The 20,762-nt window shown below is 43.9% G+C and overlaps 1 protein-coding gene across 9 annotated transcripts in view; it reads right to left on the bottom strand.

The window, feature by feature from the left end:
- Positions 1-20,762, bottom strand: part of RASAL2 (RAS protein activator like 2) — a 269,432-nt gene that overhangs the window by 2,012 nt on the left and 246,658 nt on the right. For 7 of the 9 annotated variants that reach the window (XM_073356487.1, XM_073356488.1, XM_073356486.1 and 4 more), the window contains 7 exons: positions 20,501-20,702; positions 16,922-17,121; positions 14,992-15,853; positions 8,094-8,228; positions 5,703-5,905; positions 5,043-5,130; positions 425-455 (listed from right to left, as the gene is read on the bottom strand). In XM_073356487.1, the coding sequence (XP_073212588.1) occupies positions 425-455; positions 5,043-5,130; positions 5,703-5,905; positions 8,094-8,228; positions 14,992-15,853; positions 16,922-17,121; positions 20,501-20,702 (1,721 nt within the window). The remainder of the gene's footprint in view (positions 1-424; positions 456-5,042; positions 5,131-5,702; positions 5,906-8,093; positions 8,229-14,991; positions 15,854-16,921; positions 17,122-20,500; positions 20,703-20,762) is intronic. The other 2 variants (XM_073356489.1, XM_073356490.1) reach the window with 2 other exon arrangements.

The raw sequence follows: 20,762 nt of genomic DNA, 5'->3' as shown, positions 1-20,762 counted from the left end.
GATTTGTTTCCTCAGGAAGTCCCTCCCTTCCCTAACTCAATCTCCCCATTCATTTTCAAAAGAAAAGTTTCTATTAAAAAAATTTGGCCTTACAGAGAGTTAAAAATGGAAGGCTGGGGTGTTTTCTGGCACTGATTGAGCATGCTCAGTACATGAGGTAATTGCAAACTCAGATCAAACATGGACAGAACAACTGAAAAGCTTTAACCAGAATGTCAATCTTGAAGGCATGAGCTTGGTGAACAAAAGGAGATGCACCCTGCTGATACCTCCTCACTCAAAGGAAAATGCAATCTAACCAAACACGTTCCTAATGCACATGAATTAGGTGCAGGGAGTGGTAGGAGCTGGAATGTGTAGGAGGTCAGTGCACCAGGCCAGGGCTGGGTACTGCTCAGCTAGAGAACTGATTGGGTTTACTTGCCTGTTTGAATTATCTCATCCCCATTTATGACCTGTAATTTAACACAGTGGAGATGTCACTTGCAATAGCAATTGGCCTATTTCATAGAATCATAGAATCAAAGGATTAGAAGGGACCACAAGGGTCATCTAGTCTAACCCCTGCCAAGATGCAGGATTTGTTGTGTCACTTTGCAGCTCTGCTATTCTCTGGGGAGGTTACCATCACCCAGACCTCTCTCTTTTCAATCTGGGAAGCACAGAAAGAGCCTCTGGATTCACAACATTTACAAACGTTGTGCGGTAAAGTTGTGAGTAATGTACATAGTCAGTTTAACAAGAAGACTGTTGTGCATAGTTTAATAAAGGATGCCACACCCTGAACACAGACAGCAATTCCTGCAAAGCATTCTTTGGTGAAGAAAGAGACAAGAATCCAATGTCCTTCACTGCTATGTCCTAGCATTCATTTTCATCTTGAAAATGAGAAACCAGGATCCAGTTCTGTTCCAAGTATCTCTAAAGAGAATGACCTCCCATCTCTATCCTGGTGCATTAAACCCCACTGGCCAACGAATCATGGTCTGAAAACAATCTTCCTTCTAAGTGTAATTTGAAGCAGATTAATTAACAGTAAAAGAAATCTGGTTCCTCAGACAGTTGTGTCCTCTGCAACCAGGTGTTGAGTACCCTGCCAACATCCCTTTTCTGCTCGAGGACCCACAAAAGGCCTTGCATTGTGGCCATGAAACTCTATCAAATGACAGGACTGGACTACTGGTATTGTGTTTCTATGGGTTCACTGATGCGCTCGCCCTTCTAAACCTGATTTGGGCTTTTTCCTGGGCACTCCCCCACAGCTCTTGTTGGTTTGGTGAGTGAGAGACGAGGTCCAGAAATCAACCCCAAGTTTCCCATATGGAGGGGGTTAGGGAACTGGGCTGGGAGAAAGAAATTTGATTAAAAGGGAAAACTTCTCTCTCCATTTTAAAAAGGTTACATTTCCTTGCCATTGAAACACCAGAGTTACTGTATGGGATGTGTACAGAACTCTGTCTCACATGGCTGATCCCTTCAAGCAATTTGCACTGCTGGTGATCATACCACAAACAGTTAGCCATCATGTTGGGGCATTGCACCCCTTCAGCATGGAGGGGTTAACCAACAACAATCCTCCCTTCTGCAGGCTGACACTGAGGGACCAGACTTCTCTGGCATGCAACATCCCCATCGTGTTGCTCCTGGAACAGGCACAGTATCGCACAGAGGATGAGAGGCTATTGGCATAGACTGGTAAAGAGAGGGGAGGGGAAGTTCCTCTCTGCTCAGACATGATCATTCTAGGCCGATTATTGGCTACATGACCCCCGCCCATCAATTTCTCTGTATCTATTACAGTGCTCCTCCACCCCCCCATCTCAGCACAGATACGCCCTCACTGCAGCTGGCCAAGCCCTGAATGCAAGTTCACAGTCCAGATGGGATTCACCATTGTGATGTTATTGACATGAACTGTGACTGTATAGATCATTGTTGCAACGAGGGTCCTATGGTTGCACCAGGTCTTGTACAGAGGAGGTCAAGTGGGGTGTCTATGAAAAGGTTATAGTTTGCTGGTTATGATTATGCTGTTTGTATTTGTGTATCATTTTTGTATTTGAAGTTATGAATACTGGCTATGTACTTGTATCTCAATGTGTTTGATTCTAAGTAGCCCTCAGTGAAGCATTTGGTCAGCTTCTTGAGAAAGGACTATTCTCAGTAAGTGCCCAATCAAGACACATTTAACTAACAATGGACTTTGGGAGATGCCAGTCCACATCTGAGCTTTCCTGGGAACGTTCAAACTGACATGTAAACAATGGCATCAGCCTGCAAAAAGCTGAATCATTCATGGATATGTGACTTGCCCAGGTGGCTACAAACTCCATCTTGTTGCTGTGACTTTGCACAGGAGAACAAAGGGGTTTCCACCCACAAGAGAAAGAATATAAAGGCCCTGGAAACCCCTCCATTTTGTCTTCAGCTGGCTCAAGAGATGGCCTCTCCACCCCCAAGAGATGCCTGAAAGAAACTGAAACAAAGGACAGTAACTACAGGGGTGTGAGTGATTGCTGGACCCAGAGTAGGAAGGAGTCCAGTTTGTGAAAGAAGCTTATTGGAACTTCTCTGGGGGTGAGATTTCATCTGTAATCAGTTTCTTAATGTATTAGGCTTAGACTTGTGTGTTTTGTTTTATTTTGCTTGGTAACTTACTTTGTTCTGTCTGCTAGTACTTGGAACCACTTACATCCTACTTTTTATACTTAATAAAATCACTTTTGTTTATTATTGAACCCAGAGTGAGTAATTAGTACCTGAGGGAGCAAACAGCTGTGCATATCTCTCTATCAGCGTTATAGAGGGAGGACACGTTATGAGTTTACCCTGTATAAGCTTTATACAGAGTAAAACGGATTTATTTGGGGTTTGGATCCCATTGGGAGCTGGCTGTCTAGTGCTGGAGACAGGAGCACTTGCTAAGCCGTTTTCAGTTAAGTCTGCAGCTTTGGGGGTGTGGGTCAGACCCTGAGTCTGTGTTGGAGCAGACTGGCGTGTCTGGCTCAACAAGGCAGGGTTCTGGAGGCCCAAACTGGCAGAGAAAATGGGCTCAGAGGTAGTCTCAGCACATCAGGTGATAGTCCCAAGGGGGTTTCTGTGATTGAACCCGTCACAACCATCATCTTCAAGGGCTATCTATAAAAGCCTTTTACGCTGCTCTGTATGCCACTGATTACATCTTTCTACTTCAGGTTGGAGACAGCAGATGAATGGCCCACTCAGAGGAGGATGCCCAGGCCCCTCTTTCAGACAGTTGGTGTGGGGATGGTCAGAGAAGAGGTATCCACATTCCTCCCCAAAGTCTAATAGGTTGTTGCTTTTTGGACATGCCTGAGCTACATCAGTTTGGGACAATGAGACCCTGAGACCGTAACTAAGTATGAAAATTGGCTTGTTTCATTCATGTCCCCACCCCACCATCAGCTCAGCTCAAAAGTCCATCTGCATGAAGAAAGGGTCTGCTATTCCGCTTTATTCACAGGAGTCAAATATTAAATATAAGCCCCCTGTATTCTCCTCTTTTGCCCTAGGTTTTGAGAGTCAGTGAACACACACACTGTTTCACTCTCCTGTTCACTTAAGTTATATCACAAGAGGATGACTTCTATTCTGGCATCCTCAGTTAGAACATCCTGCAGGGTGTATGGGGAGCAGGTGTTGTGCAATTCCAGCAGGATTATCTTCTCATCCTAGAAGTCTAAATATTTTTGAGCTGAACATAATGCAAGGACCAAGAGATACCGTACTCAAGTGATTTGTTCATATTAGACGGCATAGGTCCAAATCCTCTAGTTTTCAAGTTTAGCATCACTGAAGGAGTAGCTACAGGAAAATGTGCTGGGAGACAGCACACACAAGTGTTCCTCCTCAGAGGCTAAAACTTTTCTAGATTCCAAAATAGAACCTCCTGAAGAATACGTTTCTGCTACCACAAAGTCTTTGAGATCTCTTTTCTTTGTATATGTTCCCTAGTGACACATACAGAGCTCATATGTTTCACAGGTCTCATTACTGTTGGCTATCCATAATGGAACAAAAAGAAAAGGAGTACTTGTGGCACCTTAGAGACTAACCAATTTATTTGAGCATGAGCTTTCGTGAGCTACAGCTCACTTCATCAGATGCATGGAACAAATGCCTGCTCACACTTCTGCTCTAATATGCCAAGAGCATCTTTGGCTAGATTAATATATAACCTCACGTATGTTGAGGGAGGGAAATTCCAACCACAGCTCAGCGGTTCTGGCACTTCCCGCCTGCATGGTGAGGTGACTTTCTGAAACCACCTGGGATGCTGTTGTTGTTACATGTATCTTTGGAAAAGTTAAATATTTTAAAATTGTAACTAGGAAGTGACACTAATCATTAAAAAGCACAAAAGCAGGAGAGATTTCTACACTCTTGAGCATGAGGGGCACTGACAAACAGTCTCTCACAAGCGTAATGCAGCGGGCGGAGATCAAACTGGTTGTATATTTTGTTTATCAGCTTCGTTTCTATCGGGGTGAGCATTGATGCAGAAAGGAAGCAAAACAGATTTGAAGCAATACTTCCAAAAACACTGGAAGAGCAGAACTGCATTATTTACACCTATGTGCCGCATCTACTAGTTCCCTTTCCCACAGCTAAGCTGTATCAGCCAAGGCAAGCACTGGAAATTCATGCCACCGTAGGCATTATTCCAAGACTGACTATAGACACAGTCAGCTGAAGTCAAACACAACGCTTTAGCAGTATATTGCGCAATGCTACACAGCAAGAGCTCACTTCTTTCTTAGAGGCTTCAGTTAACCCCATAAAGCACTGCATCACACGGGTGCTAAACGCTGTAGTCTTTGTTGAGTGAAAACAGAATTCTCTCCATGAAGGAGGCACGTAGTATGTGCAATGCCATGGGGTGATGCTGGTTTGGGAATGAGACAATAATGCTGAGAGCTATCCAATAGATTTTGACATGGTGGCTGCATGGGACACAAGGATGGGGCCTAATGGTTTCTGTTCAAGAAATGCTTCGTTCTTAGAGATCCAAAACTCCTTACCTGTGCATCAATAATTTTCTGCTTTGCATCAATGACTGCTTGCATCTCAGCATGATCCTTCTTCAGCTCCTCTTCGACCGCCATTAGCCTGGGACATTGACAGGGATCAGGAAATCTTAATACAATTCTAGAGTGTTTCAGACAATGCAGTTGTAGCTCAAACAAGTCAGCCCAACAACTGGCGCTCTCCCTTTTAGGAGGAATATTCTGCAGTCGATTTGCCCCTCTGTCAACTTCAATTGGCTAAACTCAATCCTTACACGGAGACCAATGCCAAAATTAAACAGCTCTGAACAGTGACAGGACCACTGATTCCAGAGTTTGTAGCCCACACTTCAAGAGGAGCTCCTTCCCTCTTTCAAAGCAGTGTGGTCTACCTAATGAGTAGAGCAGAGACTTGAGGGTTAAGGTCTTGGATCCTTTCCTCAGCTCTGCATGCAAGTCACTTAACTTCTGTGTCTCAGTTTTTCCATCTGTAAAATGGGGATGAGACCACTTCCAAAGTGTTGGGGGGTTTAACTGAGGACAAGAGCTGCCTGCCTGCAAAATATCATGTTCTTCTTGTCACAAAGGAATAAGTTAATCTACTGGGTTTCTTCAGTCTCTACAGAGTTTCCATGCTTTCCACCAAAGCTTTCAAAAAGGGCACTCTCCTCTCACCTGCTAATGATGCTTTTCATCTGACTGTCCTTCTCCTCCTGCTGCCTGCGTAGTCGTTCCTCACTGTCTTCCAGCCTCATCTTGTATTCCATCAGCAGCTTCTGCATTTGCTGTTCCTGCACCAGAAGACGCCGCTCATACTCCTCCAATCGGCGGCTTGACACTTTCAGACGGTCCTTCAGCTTTGCTATCTCTTGCTCGTACTGCAGGCAGGAGTGGAAGGGACAGAATCAGAAGCAAAGGGGCTAGCTAGATAGAGGAGTTCAGATATTTTTGTGAGGTGTGCATTGTCCTCTTTAATAACACAGAAAATGAGAGAAATGACCGGAAGGGCTAGAACCAGTCACTATGGCCAACTATGGACTAGCATAACGTAAGATCCTATCCATACAACTTTAACATTTTCTAATATTGCCCTACATCACCCCTGCTATGCCACTGTTGGGCATCCACACAACCTGCCACTGTGCCTCAGTCCTGACTGAACAACCCCTAGCTCCTCCGAATAGGCTCTCTGACAGGTGTTAATAGTGCCTATCTGTATGGTGGTTTTCTGAAGTGAACAAACATCCACTATGGATTAGGCTGGGATCCAAACAACTCATTTTCCGTTAAGACCTAATCAAGCTTTGAAGTCGGATGTCCAGATGCCTAGCACATTAACACACTATATGACACAGCCTTTGTGGTGTTTACTTTGCTGAAGTTCCATTCTCTCTCCTGACTGCTCCCTCCAGTAATTCCGCCTCCTCCATACATTTCACTCTCCCTTTATAGGTCCTTCATTATTCCTAAAACTCTACTTTATTTTTTATTTTTGCCCCAAACCCAAGACATTTATCTAGGGACTTATATGGCCATGACTGTGGCACCTGTATGCCTGCATACCTATTTGGAAAATAATGTATATTGTTGCTATAAATAGACATGACAATTAAATGCCCGGGAACACACTACACTACTGACAGATGTCAGGAGACCCACATTTCTTCAAATCATATTTGAAAATTACAGATGTGAAAAAAGGGTGGACACTTGTGCACAACACCAAACTCTTACACAATCTGAACAACTGGTATTCTGATCAGGTGAAGCCCAAGACAGGAAGAACATGAAGGCTATTGTTGGTCTAGGTTGCATAATATGTGCCCACATTAACCCATGCTCTGGCTAATAACCAGACTCATTTTCGTGACCCCTAAAATTCACATAAACATTAGAACACAGAGCTGGAGGAATATCCTAGTACCAGTGTTACTTTAAATAACAGAAAATGAGACTAACAGCATCTAATATATTTAAATGACATGATTTATATAAGAACATAAGAACAGCCATACTGGGTCAGACCAAAGATCCATCTAGCCCAGTATCTTGTCTTCCGACAGTGGCCAATGCCAGGTGCCCCAGAGGGAATGAACAGAACAGGTAATCATCAAGTGATCCATTCCCTGTCGCCCATTCCCAGCTTCTGGCAAACAGAGGCTAGGGATGCCATTCCTGCCTAATAGCCATTGATGGACCTATCCTCCATGAACTTACCTAGTTCTTTTTTGAACCTTGTTATAGTCTTGGCCTTAATAAAATCCTCTGGCAAAGAGTTCCACAGGTTGTCTGTGTGTTGTGTGAAAAAAGTACTTCCTTTTGTTTGTTTTGAACCTGCTGCCTATTAATTTCATTTGGTGACCCCTAGTTCTTGTGTTATGAGGAGTAAATAACACTTCCTTATTTACTTTTTTCATACCAGTCATAATTTTATAGACCTCAATCATATCCCCCCCTTAGTTGTCTCTTTTCCAAGCTGAAAAGTCCCAGTCTTATTAATCGCTCCTCATATGGAAGCCGTTCCATACCCCTAATAATTTTTGTTGCCCTTTTCTGAACCTTTTTCAATTCCAATATATCTTTTTTGAGATGGGGTGACCACATCTGCACACAGTATTCAAGATATGGGCGTACCATGGATTTATATAGAGGCAATATGATATTTTCAGTCTTAAAATATGATGGAGGTAAACAGCAAGCATCAGCTACAGGTGAATTTACAAAGCTCTGGCCATGCCTATGCTGTTTTAGTCTGTAGATGTGTTTGACAATGGTTTCAAACAAAGCTTGCAACCATCCCAACATGCTTATGAACCGTATTAGATCTGTGGTCAGAAACCATGCAATGCACTAGCTGTGGGGTAGCTTACACAGGATGTGGATACAAAAAATTCCTCTTCACGCTGGAAGGGAAAACTGTGCTAGTAACAGCTGCATTTGAAAGCATGATTCTGGCACAACAGGGTATGCCACCATTCTGAACAGTTCAGCCTGCTGCTGTGGATAGGAGCTCAGTGGAAGCCTCAGGTCTAAGAGCTCAGACTGGTGAATGCACACTGCAATTACCTTCTCAGCATGCTTTACTTCATCTTGATGCTGCTCTGTATCCACCTCTTCCTCTTCATACTGCCCATTATTCAGAACCCACGCAGCTGTCCTTTCCACTGGTGACATTGTGGCTGAGTCCACAGGTGACTGGACCTGGAGCAGAGAGGGCTGTAAGCATTTGTCAAAGAAATCACATACTGCCTGGCTCTACAGTCAAACTTACTCAGAGGAGAAAAATGGGGGAAGAAGGTCATCGTGAGTCCAGCAGTATCAAAGGCTCCCCACAGCTACTTTCTTCCAGAGATACTCCAGACACATACTATACTTCAACCCGTCTAACATCACTGCATCCAGGAAAAGTTTAATGCGGAAAGACCCCTCTCTGCATTAAACCCATGCACACAGCTTCCCTTTCACCTCAATCAGAGTCACCTTCCTAAAACAATTCCATAGTCCTTAAAGACAAGAAAGGGGAGTGAAGACACGCACACAACAGAATCAGATAACAGACACCAGAGTCCAGAAATACTGTGGTTTCAGTCTCCTATAAGGAAGATTAAAGACAGTACAAGACACTTCAGAAAGGAGATGGGCTTGTATTTGACGAGATGACCGTTTGGTGCTTGCTGATATGCTATCTGGTCGCAGATGCACTTTCCTTTTTATGGAAAAAAAATCTTGTTACTGACTGGGTCCTGGCCATGTTCACCTTCTGCTAGCTAGCTTCCTGGTAGAGCTGTCTCAGTCCCCCTCACACAGCACTAAAGACAAGGAAGTTTTTATTCGTAGCTTGCTTGTGAATGGCAGGTTTGTTACTTTGAAGAAGTGAGGTGCTTAACTTGAGATGCAATTTTTTTTTTAATACCTTTGTGGTTCATTGTATTAAAAATGCAATTGTGTGTACGTTACTGTGGAACTGTATGTGACTCCTCTAGGGAGATGCTAATGTAATTCCTATGGTGATCTGCCCTTGAAACCCCAAGAAAACCCCTTAGGTGAAGTGTTAAGGCCTGCTCCTGCCAGAGCCCATGGTAGGGTTGGGGTGATTTCGGGTAAGCTTATTAATAAGCATGTAGGTTCTTGTATGGTCTTTAATATGTTTTCCCTGTGGTGCTTTTATCTTAAGAATAAAATAGGCATGCACCAAAAGAGCTGTGTGGTACCTATACATGGGGGCAGGCACACGGTTAACCTGTTATGAAGTGAAGGTCAGCAGGTTAGCTTGCCTTTGCTAGGAACAAAACGGTGAAGGCAAGGAACTGTTCAGCCAGGAGATACCCCAGTCAGAAGGGAAAGATGGGTGCCCTTGTTGGACCATAGAAAAAAAAAATACAGGCACGGATGCCCTGAAGCGTGACACCAGAATTTCTAAACTCTGGGAAATACTGCTGTTGGGAGAACAACATTGCTTTATTTCCCCAGCTCCCACTTTGAGGAACTTGAAAATAACGTTTTTCCCAGCCTGCTTTCCTTTTTCTGTTAACATGGCAATTTGATACCTTGTTTCGGCAGCAGCATTAAGTACAATATCAGCACATTGGTGGGGATAAGACAATTTTGCTTTTCTCTATAAATATACCTTCCTATTACCAAGGGTCATGGTCCTGAGCAGAGATATATGGGTAATTATGGCAGCTCTGCTGAAATTTTGGCACTCAAACTCTTCTCTATAAAAAGGGCCTAGAGTTACACCACAGAGCGGGCATACTCAGCCAGAGCCGATGGAGAGCTGAGGGTAGGGGATCATACTGTATGGTGAAGTGGCTCATTGTTAATGTGGAAGGAGGCAGTCTTGAGTCAAAGTCTGAGCAACCACATGACCTACATCTCCTATGTTACTGCTTCAGACAGACAAGAAAAGAGGACCATTGTGGACTGGGCACTTTGAGGTGTGGGGGGTGGAAGCTACTGTAGTCTCTTCCCCACTGGAGACATTGCTGATACAGCAGAACCACTGGAAACCACTTTCTCCACTCTCCAGATTAGCAGCTCCATGTGAGCCCTTTTGAGCGTCTGAGCATATTTCCCCGCTGGGGCCAACTATCCACTGAGAGGTGGTGCTGCTACTGAGGCAGAGTGAGCTATTGTTAGGGCCTAGCTGCTCTTTCCAGTCTCTATCCAGGTTCCCAGGCAAACTCCACAAGTCTGCCACAGGGAAGAGAAGACAAAAAGGGGCATAATATAGTGAGGCCCCAGAAGACTATGCCTCGCAAAGGCTGAAGGTACTCACCAAGCTGCTGCTGTGCGACAGGGGCAGAACACGGGGATCTAGAATGAAGCTCTGGGACCTTTATGTGGAGGGCTTTGGATGCCAGAATGCAAAAAGGGGTTGTCCGACTACACAGATGGACACAGGTATATGAGAACAGTGTTTATTCGTCACCTTGCCTGGATGGCAACAGAGCACTGAGTGATGTAGTTATCCAGGTCTGGTATGAGCGATGGTCACTGGCTTTGCTGGAGGAGTGTGGGTTTTTTTGTTTTAATTTCTTAGTGGAGTAGAGGTAAACTAAAAATATGGATATCTGAGGAGCAGGGGACATTCCCCAACACATTATAGCCATTTAAAATCAGCTAAATTATGAGTCCAAACAGGTCAATGTCCTCCCTTTCATTTTTACTCCTCCTTCTGAAATGCATAAAGGCACTTAACTAGCTTCACATACTAAGTAATGGTCTGTAGAATTTCAGATTTTAAAATACTAACTGAGACAACAGAGTGAGCTGCTGGACTGAGAGCTTGCTTGCTAGGTTTCAGGGAAGCATGTTTTATAGGGGTTATAATCTCTGAAGATAAGAGTTTGTTCAGCCTCCTATCAGGTCAGACATCCAGGTAGGATTTCCAGTTCCAGTCTCTCTCAGGGCTTGTCTACGCTGGCAATTTGCAGTGCTGCAAACTTCTTGCTCAGGGGTGTGAAAAAACACCCCCGAGCGCAGCAAGTTTCAGCGCTGTAAAGCACCAGTGTAGACAGTGCCCCAGCGCTGGGAGCTGCGCCCCTCGTGGAGGTGGGTTTTTAGAGATCTCCCAGCGCTGCGCCGCGACCACACAAGCCATGTCGCAGCAGTGCTGCTATGGCAGCGCTTTAGCGTTGCCAGTGTAGACTAGCCCTTAGTCACGTGCTCAGGGACTTAGCGTGCTGCCCACACAGCGACTCAGCTCTTGGTCTAGGAGATGCCTTAGGTCCACCAACAATGGCTCTGTTATCTTCTGTTGATGATACACTGATTCTAGCAACAAGGAGACTTGGCAGTGATGGGTATAGAGATGGGTCAGAGAGAATTTCAGGGCTTTGACAGAGATGGAGGCCTCTGCCCAGAAAGAGAAAAATTTGCGTTGGAAAGGTTAATAACCCTCTCGGTGGCAGCATGACTGATATTGCTATTAGTAGTGACCCAACTTTATACATATGGTCCTGCAGTTAGACTCTTCTCCTGGCAGTATTTGCTGTGAGACAGAGACAGCAGGAGAGAATATGGACCATGGGCAGCTCTGCCACCAATCAGCACCTCTCAGGAGTAAATACTGTTGCAGCCACTGGGAACTGCTAGAAGGCTGGAAGGATTTTGATCCTTAACAAAAACACAATTGCTTTTTATTTTGGTTCTGGAGGGATAAGATAGCACAAGGGTCAGGACAAACTGCATTAACGACCTCCTTCCAGACCTCTGGCTCACCAGCATATCCTTTCAGTTAACCTTTAAATTGAAGAATGGAATGTTTTCAGAAATCAAATTCAAAAGCATGAACAGTTAGGACACCAACAAAGAAGCAGACGGCAAAGGGTAAGATGCAATTTGAAAATGCTAACAAGAGCCCCAAGTGACAATATTGCAGAAAAGAGGTCAGAGAGGGAAATTTATTCAATACCAAAATTCCTCTGAAAATTCTATCCCCCACCTACTCACTAAATGGAAATGAAAGGCAGAAGCTAACGTCTCCCAGACAAGCAAACAGCCCTGCTCTGTGCTCAAAAACATATGAAACTTGGAAAGAGGTTGATAATGACAAATACCCACAAAGCAACACTCAGAGAGAATTCACCCAACTTTTTTTTTAAGCCAGAAAAAGAATTCCACAGTGATATTTGCAATTAAAAATATGCAGTGGAATTTGCTTCAAGAACAGGCTAACCACTGAAGTCAGAAAAGCTCAAGAAGTTTCTCAGTTGTCTGGGATACCAAACAACAGACCAGATTGATATCTGTGACTGAAGTGGGAGCAAGGAAACTAACTGTACTGGTAAAACAAAACGAGGAGTATTTGTGGCACCTTAGAGACTAAAAAATTTATTTGGGCATAAGCTTTCATGGGCTAAAACCCACTTCATCAGATGTAACTGTACTGGTGAAAAGAGTCAGTGTAGAAACGGAAGGGTGGAAATCTGGGCAGACACATATAACTCAACTTTTATAATCTGCAGGGCCAGTATAAATGTAGTCTGTTGAAGCTGACCATAGCTAAAGGCAGCAACATGGCTGAAGGATAAAAGGAGATGGTAGACCGAGGAGGAAAGTTTGGGACATCACTTTGGGACTGTCATTTCTAAGTAAGTGGAGGAAAATGCTTTACTTCATAGGAATATGGCAATCAGTACCTCAAGCCTCGAGATGCAACAGACACGAAAGGAGATTATCCAAGGAGTTGTATGTAGCCACCTGGGGATTTCTCATAAACACGCAAAGGGCAGTGGCTGTAGGTTTTCCCATGCATGCCCATATGCACGTGTATGTGCTGGAGAAAAGGGTCAATAATATTTTTTTAAAGGCTGCTTTCAAAAACAGCCTATATGTTCCCTTGCCCCCACTGCCTTCAAGTAAGTTTGTGTTTATTTTTCTAGCCATTTCCAGTAAAAGACCTTAAGGAAACCAACTATTTCTAGAGGGAATTCTGATAAGGCACTACTTGCAGTACAAAATGAAGCTACCAGCAGAACACACACTGTTTCACCTGGCAGCTGAAGCATTAGAAGAGCAGTGAGTGGATTTCCAAGCACAGCTCCTATTATACTAGGCGGAAGATTCCCCCTATCCCAGCAGTGGTTTAAACATATAATTTATGGTACCATCCAACATACTGTATCTATCAACCGGCCTATACCCACATACAAGACAAGCACCCAAAATGAGGGATATGGACACAAACAATATAAAAAACTTTAAACATTATGGGATTCATTTCTTTGATATAAATATAATTGCCTAATAAGCTTGGCTTTGTGATTCAATATTTCTGATTTCAGTTACAGCAGCGAAAGCCAGACACCATATGGTAGTTTGCAAGCACTGATTGTTCTCAGGGTCCCAGATACCAGGTATGGGTTGTCCTGCCTTTTCTCCCTTACATTGCTAAAGGCTTCGTCTACATTTAAAAGGGTTTGTTGGGGTAGATACGTACTGGTAGAGTGATACCAACAGGCTCTCCTGGGGGAGATACAGCTTATACCAGCAATGAGCTCTTTTGCCTGGGGGAGATACAGCTGTACCAGCAAAAGGACTTTTTTGCTGTGCTGGTATAAGCAAAGTCTGCACTACCAGCTTAGTTTACCAGAGCTGTCAGTTAGGGGTGCAATTTTTTTCACACTCTGAATCAATACAGCTCTGCTGACAATATTTCTAAGTGTAAACCAAGCCTAAGAGGTTGTAGCTCGCACCTTTGTGACTTCCAGGATTGGACACTGTAGAGCCCTTTACTTGGACCTACCCGCAAAGATCACCTGGAAGATTCAGCTAGTGCAGAATTCAGCCACCTGGCCCACTTATTGTGTCAGCATGAGCACATAAAAGCTGGTGTCAGAACTGCAGGGGCTTCCTTTCTGCTTCCCTATGCAATTCAAGCTGCTGGTTTTAATACATCCCAGAGCCTCTTTTCAAAGCCAGATAAGGTCACTGAATGACAACAATATACTCAGCTTTCACAAACTACAAAACTCAAGTACTTAAAAAGCAAGAATATTAACAGTTAAGGACATCATAAACCTTAATCGGCCTAGATGATAAACATAAATGCACTGTTCTAACCTAGAGCAGACAAATGAATACAGGACATTTTTACAGATCAGAGTGAAGATGGTTGTGCTATGGACTGTTGGGCATTTGTATGGACTGTATCTCAATTTCAGTATTTAAGTATTTCATTTTATGGGATACCATTACATTGTACACATCAGTTAAAATATTCATCACACTCTTTTTTTGTTCAACACTATATAATTGCTGTTTGTTAAGACCAAAATTGTGTAAGATGAAATATGCATATGGTAAAATTAAGTATATGGATTTGCATATGAGGCCAATCAATAGGCATTAGACATAGGCAAATATATATTTCTATTAAGTGTTTCCATTTTGTTCATATTCTGATATTACTGATGACAGAGTCAGAGCTAAGGTTGTTGGGTTGTGACAAAATATACATTTCTTTATACTTGATGAGAATACTGTTTTTGCTTAGCAGTTGGGCAATACGGATTCTATGCTATTCTTATCGATTCATTTCCCTCCTCTTAAGTAGGCAAATATACTGTAACTCAGCCATCTTAACTGGCTTTTGAAACCAAGCTTTTTTTTCTTGGAATTCTTCTGTTTTTGTTTCTTTGAACAAATTTGTCACTTTTCTTATTGTGAAGGTAAACTGAAAACACAGCTTTTTAAAATCTTAATTTGATTATCTTGTGCTCATTTTATTTAACATGGGAGAGTTGCTGGCCAAGCTAATAATGGTAGCAAGGCAAACCATAACCTGTGCCTGCTGTTCCTTCCCATTCCAGCCTCTCCTCCCATAATACTAGAATCAGTTCACATTTCTTGTTTCACATTTAAATAAAGTAAGTGGAAAACGTTGAAGTGGGCAGTTTTATCTTTGAGGGCTACAAATACAGAGAATGGACAAAATCTGGGAGAAGGACTTTGTTCCTACCTGCTGCGTCTGCTGCCGCTGAATTGCCCTCACTTTGGGGACAGGGCTTTCTCTGGAGGATGAGGACTGCTGCCGCGACCGGCTCCCATTCTGAACTGGCTCTGTCACCATTGCACCTGAAGCTGCAGACAGGCTCCCTGTGCTCCGCAAGGAAGCGCTATGTGGCAGGGACTGTGGTGCTTTGGCCCTGGCACCCAACCCAACCTGGTCCATTTTACGGATCTGTGCCTGCCCAGTGCTGTTCTGGCGGGGCAGAGCCATAGGTACATGCTTGTCTGGCACAGTGTGCCGCCTGGTAAAGTCCTCACTCTGTGTGCTGCGTTTGGCGAAGTCCTCCATGCTGCTGTTGCTGGGTCCACTGAGTTTGAAGTCTTCACTGTTACTTTGGCTCCGGGAGCTGGCAGTGCTTAAGTTCTCCAAGCTGGAATCCACAGAGGCCTTTGGCATTGGTGGAGGAGGGTTGTTGAGTTGGTAAACTGGGTTTTGGAAGGAGAGGGGCTGGAGGCTGCCCTGCTGATTCAAGGATGGGTGCAGCGGTCTCCTTACTTGGGGAGCGCTCTGCGGTGTGCTCTGAGTCTCCCGCAGTTGTTTGATGTTGGCCACCTGTGCTATAGAGAGCTGGCTGCCTGCCAGACGCAAAGGCACATCGTGCAGGATAGATGTGTGATCACTGAGAGTTGCGTGGGGGTCCTGCAAGTCCATGAGGGAGACGCTACGTCCATTGGGCAGTGTGCTCTCCCTCTCATCCTTGTCTGAGTAAGTCATGCTCTGGGTGGATGCCTGCTGAACCAACAGTAAGGTTTTCCCTCGAAAATATCCATCTATATTTTCCTGGGTTGGAGAGTTCAGTTTATGCGAGTCACTGTGGAGCAGATAGGCATTTGGTTAATTTTTAACCAGCCACAATCCCAGTAGATCTGTCCCAGAGATGCCCTTCTTCCTCAATTAACCCCTTCCCTCTCTCTAAAAAAGCCTCAGGGAACTAAAGTATTTCTTTTTGTGAAGCTCTTTACTTTTCTCAAGTCACAATACACACATCTGCAATTAGTTTAGCTTTAAGAATAAAGCCTTACTTAAGAACTGCCTGCCTATCTTCTCACAGGTAAAACTCAAACCATTCCCACTGATTTCTTCCCCCTTGGACATTGCTATTTTCCAGCTAGATTCCAAACCAGTCCAGATTTCATTTCACTCTTCCTCAGCTTCCCAGAGCTTTAGGCTATCCCTGTTCAATCTGTCTGAACATGTAATAGATTGCAGGAGTTGCTGACGGCCCAGAAAGTAGACATCTGAGACACAAAACAGAGCCTTACACTTGGCAGCACAAAGCATGGGCACATAAACAACTAGGTTGCAAGTTGTCATGCATTTCAGCCATCACCAGGCTTTTTGCTGGAGCTCTCCAGAATTGTAACAACAATTACAAGGTGAGAATGTAACACTAAATACAGAACAGATTATTTTTGCTATTCTAATATTTTCATTCTCCCTCAGCATAACTATAACATGTATTTCTCAATGCTATTGGAAAGGTAATCCTGATCTCTAGAGTGAGATATTTCAGTCAGCTTTACAGGATTTATATTGAGCTACACATTTTTGTTTGTATCTTTCCATCTCATTGTACTTCACCCAGGTTGGCCAGTGGTATAAGGTTTGGTTTTCAATATCCTAAGTCATTGACTTTAGGCAAACCCCAGCGTCCTGGCTAAGTGCAAATCTTACATGTCTTAGCACTAATCCTTGCATATCTCAGTGGGTTCCTGTCCTCCTTACTACAGATACCAATTCTGAGTCCTAGCATGTACCTAGTTATAAATTTGGGGTGACTATGCTTGGACAGAGGTTCTCTTAACACAATCTTACAAACCTGCATGATCCTACATCCCTTCTGCTTCATATCTGCTCTTGAACCCTGGCTGTTACATACCCGTCAGTGGGGTCCTCGAATATCTTCTGAAGCCCTGAGGAGAGACTGCCACTGACATTTGGACTAGAACTGTGCTCGGTGAAACGCCGCAGCTGCTGCTGTATTGGTGTAGGATTGGTCATTGACTTGGTGATATCAGCAAGAATACGAGGGAGGGGTCCAAGTTTTGCCACGGTCGCCTGTAGGAAGGAATTTTCACCCTGATTGGATAATAAGCACCGCGACATCCGCCATTTTTTGATAACGATGCAGAGGGGTGGAGGTTGGAAGGAAGGAGGGTGGGTGTTTGTGTGTGGGTGTGGCAGGACCATAATGCATTGTTACGGAGCAGTGTAACCACGGCGACGAGATGAATGAAGGAGACGAAACAGGGTGCAGCAGACATTGAGGAAAGAAAAGGAAATAGAAAAGAAATTAGGATTGACCCCCAAAAATAAAATTCATGCTCAATAAAACCAAACTATTGCCATTCCAACGCAAAACTGTCATGCAAAGCAAACTAAATCCAGGGTGGAGTCAAGTTAAAAACTATAGTAACTACTAATAAATGGGAATTCAGAGACTACAGAATCAGCTAATGGGAGGGAACTTTCCAGGCAAAAGGGGTCATGTGGTAAAAGAAATACATGCCAACAGAGAAGGGGGGGGGGGGGGCTGCATTCAAGGGATCCAGGAGAGAATTGAAAGGGTTTGGGGGAGGGAGGTTTCCATTTCATCAGCCTTCTCCTTTTGGCATCCTACACTGATGCCATCTTTGTACCAAGGTGCTATCAAAAGCTGGGAGCTAACGTGGCTTTCCCACTTGAAATGAAATTAAAATTAACGGCATGAAAACTCCAGTAACATCCAACCCAATATTTTCATTTCAGCCAGCGACTAGCGTCTAGCTACCTTGCATCATTACACTTATCATAGAATCATAGAATATCAGGGTTGGAAGGGACCTCAGGAGGTCATCTAGTCCAACCCCCTGCTCAAAGCAGGACCAATCCCGAATTAAATCATCCCAGCCAGGGCTTTGTCAAGCCTGACCTTAAAAACTTCTAAGGAAGGAGATTCTACCACCTCCCTAGGTAACACATTCCAGTGTTTCACCACCCTCCTAGTGAAAAAGTTTTTCCTAATATCCAACGTAAACCTCCCCCACCGCAACATTACTCCTTGTCCTGTCATCTTCTACCACTGAGAATAGTCTAGAACCATCCTCTTTGGAACCCCTTCTCAGGTAGTTGAAAGCAGCTATCAAATCCCCCCTCATTCTTCTCTTCTACAGACTAAACAATCCCAGTTCCCTCAGCCTCTCCTCATAAGTCATGAGTTCTAGACCCCTAATCATTTTTGTTGCCCTTCGCTGGACTCTCTCCAATTTTTCCAAAACCTTCTTGTAGTGTGGGGCCCAAAACTGGACACAGTACTCCAGATGAGGCCTCACCAATGTCGAATAGAGGGGAAAAATTCACTTCAGTCTGGCAAGGCCTTACACAACAGCAACTGACTATAAAGCGGAGTTCTATCAACACTATATCCCTGTGGTGGAGGCTACCGTTCAGATTTTCTGTTCTTCTCTGGAAATCTGCCCTGAGTTTATACGGTGACTTTGGCATCTACACAGTGCCACCGGTAGGGGTGGGGGATAGAGGGTAAGGGAGGTATTATTATACAGTAAAGCTCATTACAAAGACTACCTTCCTGTGAAAGACAGGATCCACCCCACAGAAACAGGCATCCAAATCAGTTGTCTACAGTGGAAAGTTACTTTACAACTGCTTGTTTCTCCCAATTATTTCTTCTTCATTAAAATCTCCAGCTTTTCCTGGTAACTTCATTCATTCTCTTTCCTAGTCCCTGTAATCATTGCCCATAGTGAAGCAATATGGTAGTGTAACATTAACTCTTAATTCCCATTTTAGCACAAACAAAACCCCTTTCCCAAAACCTGTTAGGATATACTGATACATCTGCACTGGGAAAAGAGCACAGTATACTCTGGCTTAATACTGTATCCGCTTCCTGCCTCCACTCTCCCGCCATGTACCACTTATTTGCATTTTGAAAGCAGTTCCACAGCACCCAGTAACTATGAGGTCAGATCTGACACCGGCAAATTCATAAGTCCAGTCCTGTTCTAAAGTGGGTTTTTCTCTTGCTTTTCCTTCTGGCAATGCCAGAAGCTTTCAATCTTTGGGCCAGATCTTCAGTTGAGGTAAACTGGCATAGCCCGATGTACATGAACTCAGGATCTGCCCATTTGTGCTCAGGTAGTCATTCCAGTGGCCTTAGGAAAGCAGTCTTTGTAGGAGAAATTTTACTGCATATGACATTTAGAATGCAAAAATATATGAGTGTAGACAGTAAACTGACAAATCAAAAAATCCTTATCAAACTAAAACATATGTTTTTATCTTCATGCATCAAGGGCATTTAGATTTACTCTACTACACCAACACAAATAATTTTATACTGTACCAGTAGGAAATAAATCTTTGAATAAATCATTATTTCTCCAAACCTTGCTAGTAACAAAATATTATTAGTAGCTCTCTGCAGACCACCTCATCTCCAATTTGAAAAGAAAAGACCTAACTGGTATGGTGTAAGTAGAATCTGGGACTGCAGACAACAGAATGCGGATTTGAAACTTTGCAGTGTGATGGGAATAGCCAAATGCTTGTAAACATGCAAAAATGGCAAAATCTTATTCAAGAACTCTGGTCCTTGTGTCCGAGTCCTCTCTACACTGACCAGTTTTTAATCCTATTGGCTCTGAAGAGGTCACATGGCTAGGGAAAAGCAAGCCGGAGTCTGTTCTGTCTCATGCATCAGCCAACTTGCCAGCTAAAGGCTGATGACAGAATGTCCATTACTAGTGGTGATGATGTAGGTTGCAGAACAGACACTGCCTGGTTTTCATATCTCAGGAGTTTGCAGTGTTGGCTCTTAGAGAACCAGCTTCACCATGCACAATGTGGGGCATGTAAAAATACGAATGGGACAGGGCATACATGGGGAACCTGATCTTATGCTAAATCTGATCCCATGCCTATTAAAATCAGCAGGAAGATTTCCAGTGACTGCAACAGTCTTTGGCTCAGGCCGTTAATGAAAACACTACTGTTAAACTACTCCAATCTGGGAGGAGGAGTAAAGCCTAAGAAGGGAATGTGCAGCAAAGCAACTCACTGTCTCCACTGGTAGTCCCATTCTCCATCCATGCCCTGCCCTTTCTACCCTGCACAGGTGTGAGTAAGGGAGTGGGTGTTCAGGGAGGCTTCATACCACTGTGCAGAGGACAACACTGAACACCCAGCCTCTGCAAAGCATTTACACTTGTGCTGGAGCACAACTACCTTGCACATCCTGTTCAAGACTCACAGGTCTTGCAGGAGCTAGGCCTTGATCTGGAATCATTGAAAGGATAAATATTCAACGCCACAGTCACATAGTTTTCTAAAGAGTTACTGAACTTCAGAAAGTTCTTCCTAAAATAGGACTTGGCCACTCCTTGGGTATTTCCTGGTGTTGACAGTTTCAATGATACTATTGCAGAATCCACCCTCCCAGCCCTTGAGCCTACTTTACCTTATCAAGTTGGGACACAACCTCCCATAATAGGGAGTGCAAAACTGAGAGCTCCCTGCCCAGGTCAATGTAGCCTTCAAACCCAGGGGTGTTTGAGATGGTGTCTGGGTTAGAGATCTCCAGTAGAAAGCGCTTCATTCCCCCCCATTCATGTTCCAGGAAATCATTCATGAAGGCCATGTACTCCTCTTTATTACCAAACCTAGAGAGAGAGAGAGAGTAAATGACTTCCACACAGAATACAACAGATAAGTGTTCAGAG

This window comes from Lepidochelys kempii, chromosome 8 (assembly GCF_965140265.1).
Source record: "Lepidochelys kempii isolate rLepKem1 chromosome 8, rLepKem1.hap2, whole genome shotgun sequence".
Taxonomy (NCBI): domain Eukaryota; kingdom Metazoa; phylum Chordata; order Testudines; family Cheloniidae; genus Lepidochelys; species Lepidochelys kempii.
Note: the sequence above shows the minus strand (reverse complement) of the source record. Positions and strands in the feature narration are given on the sequence as shown.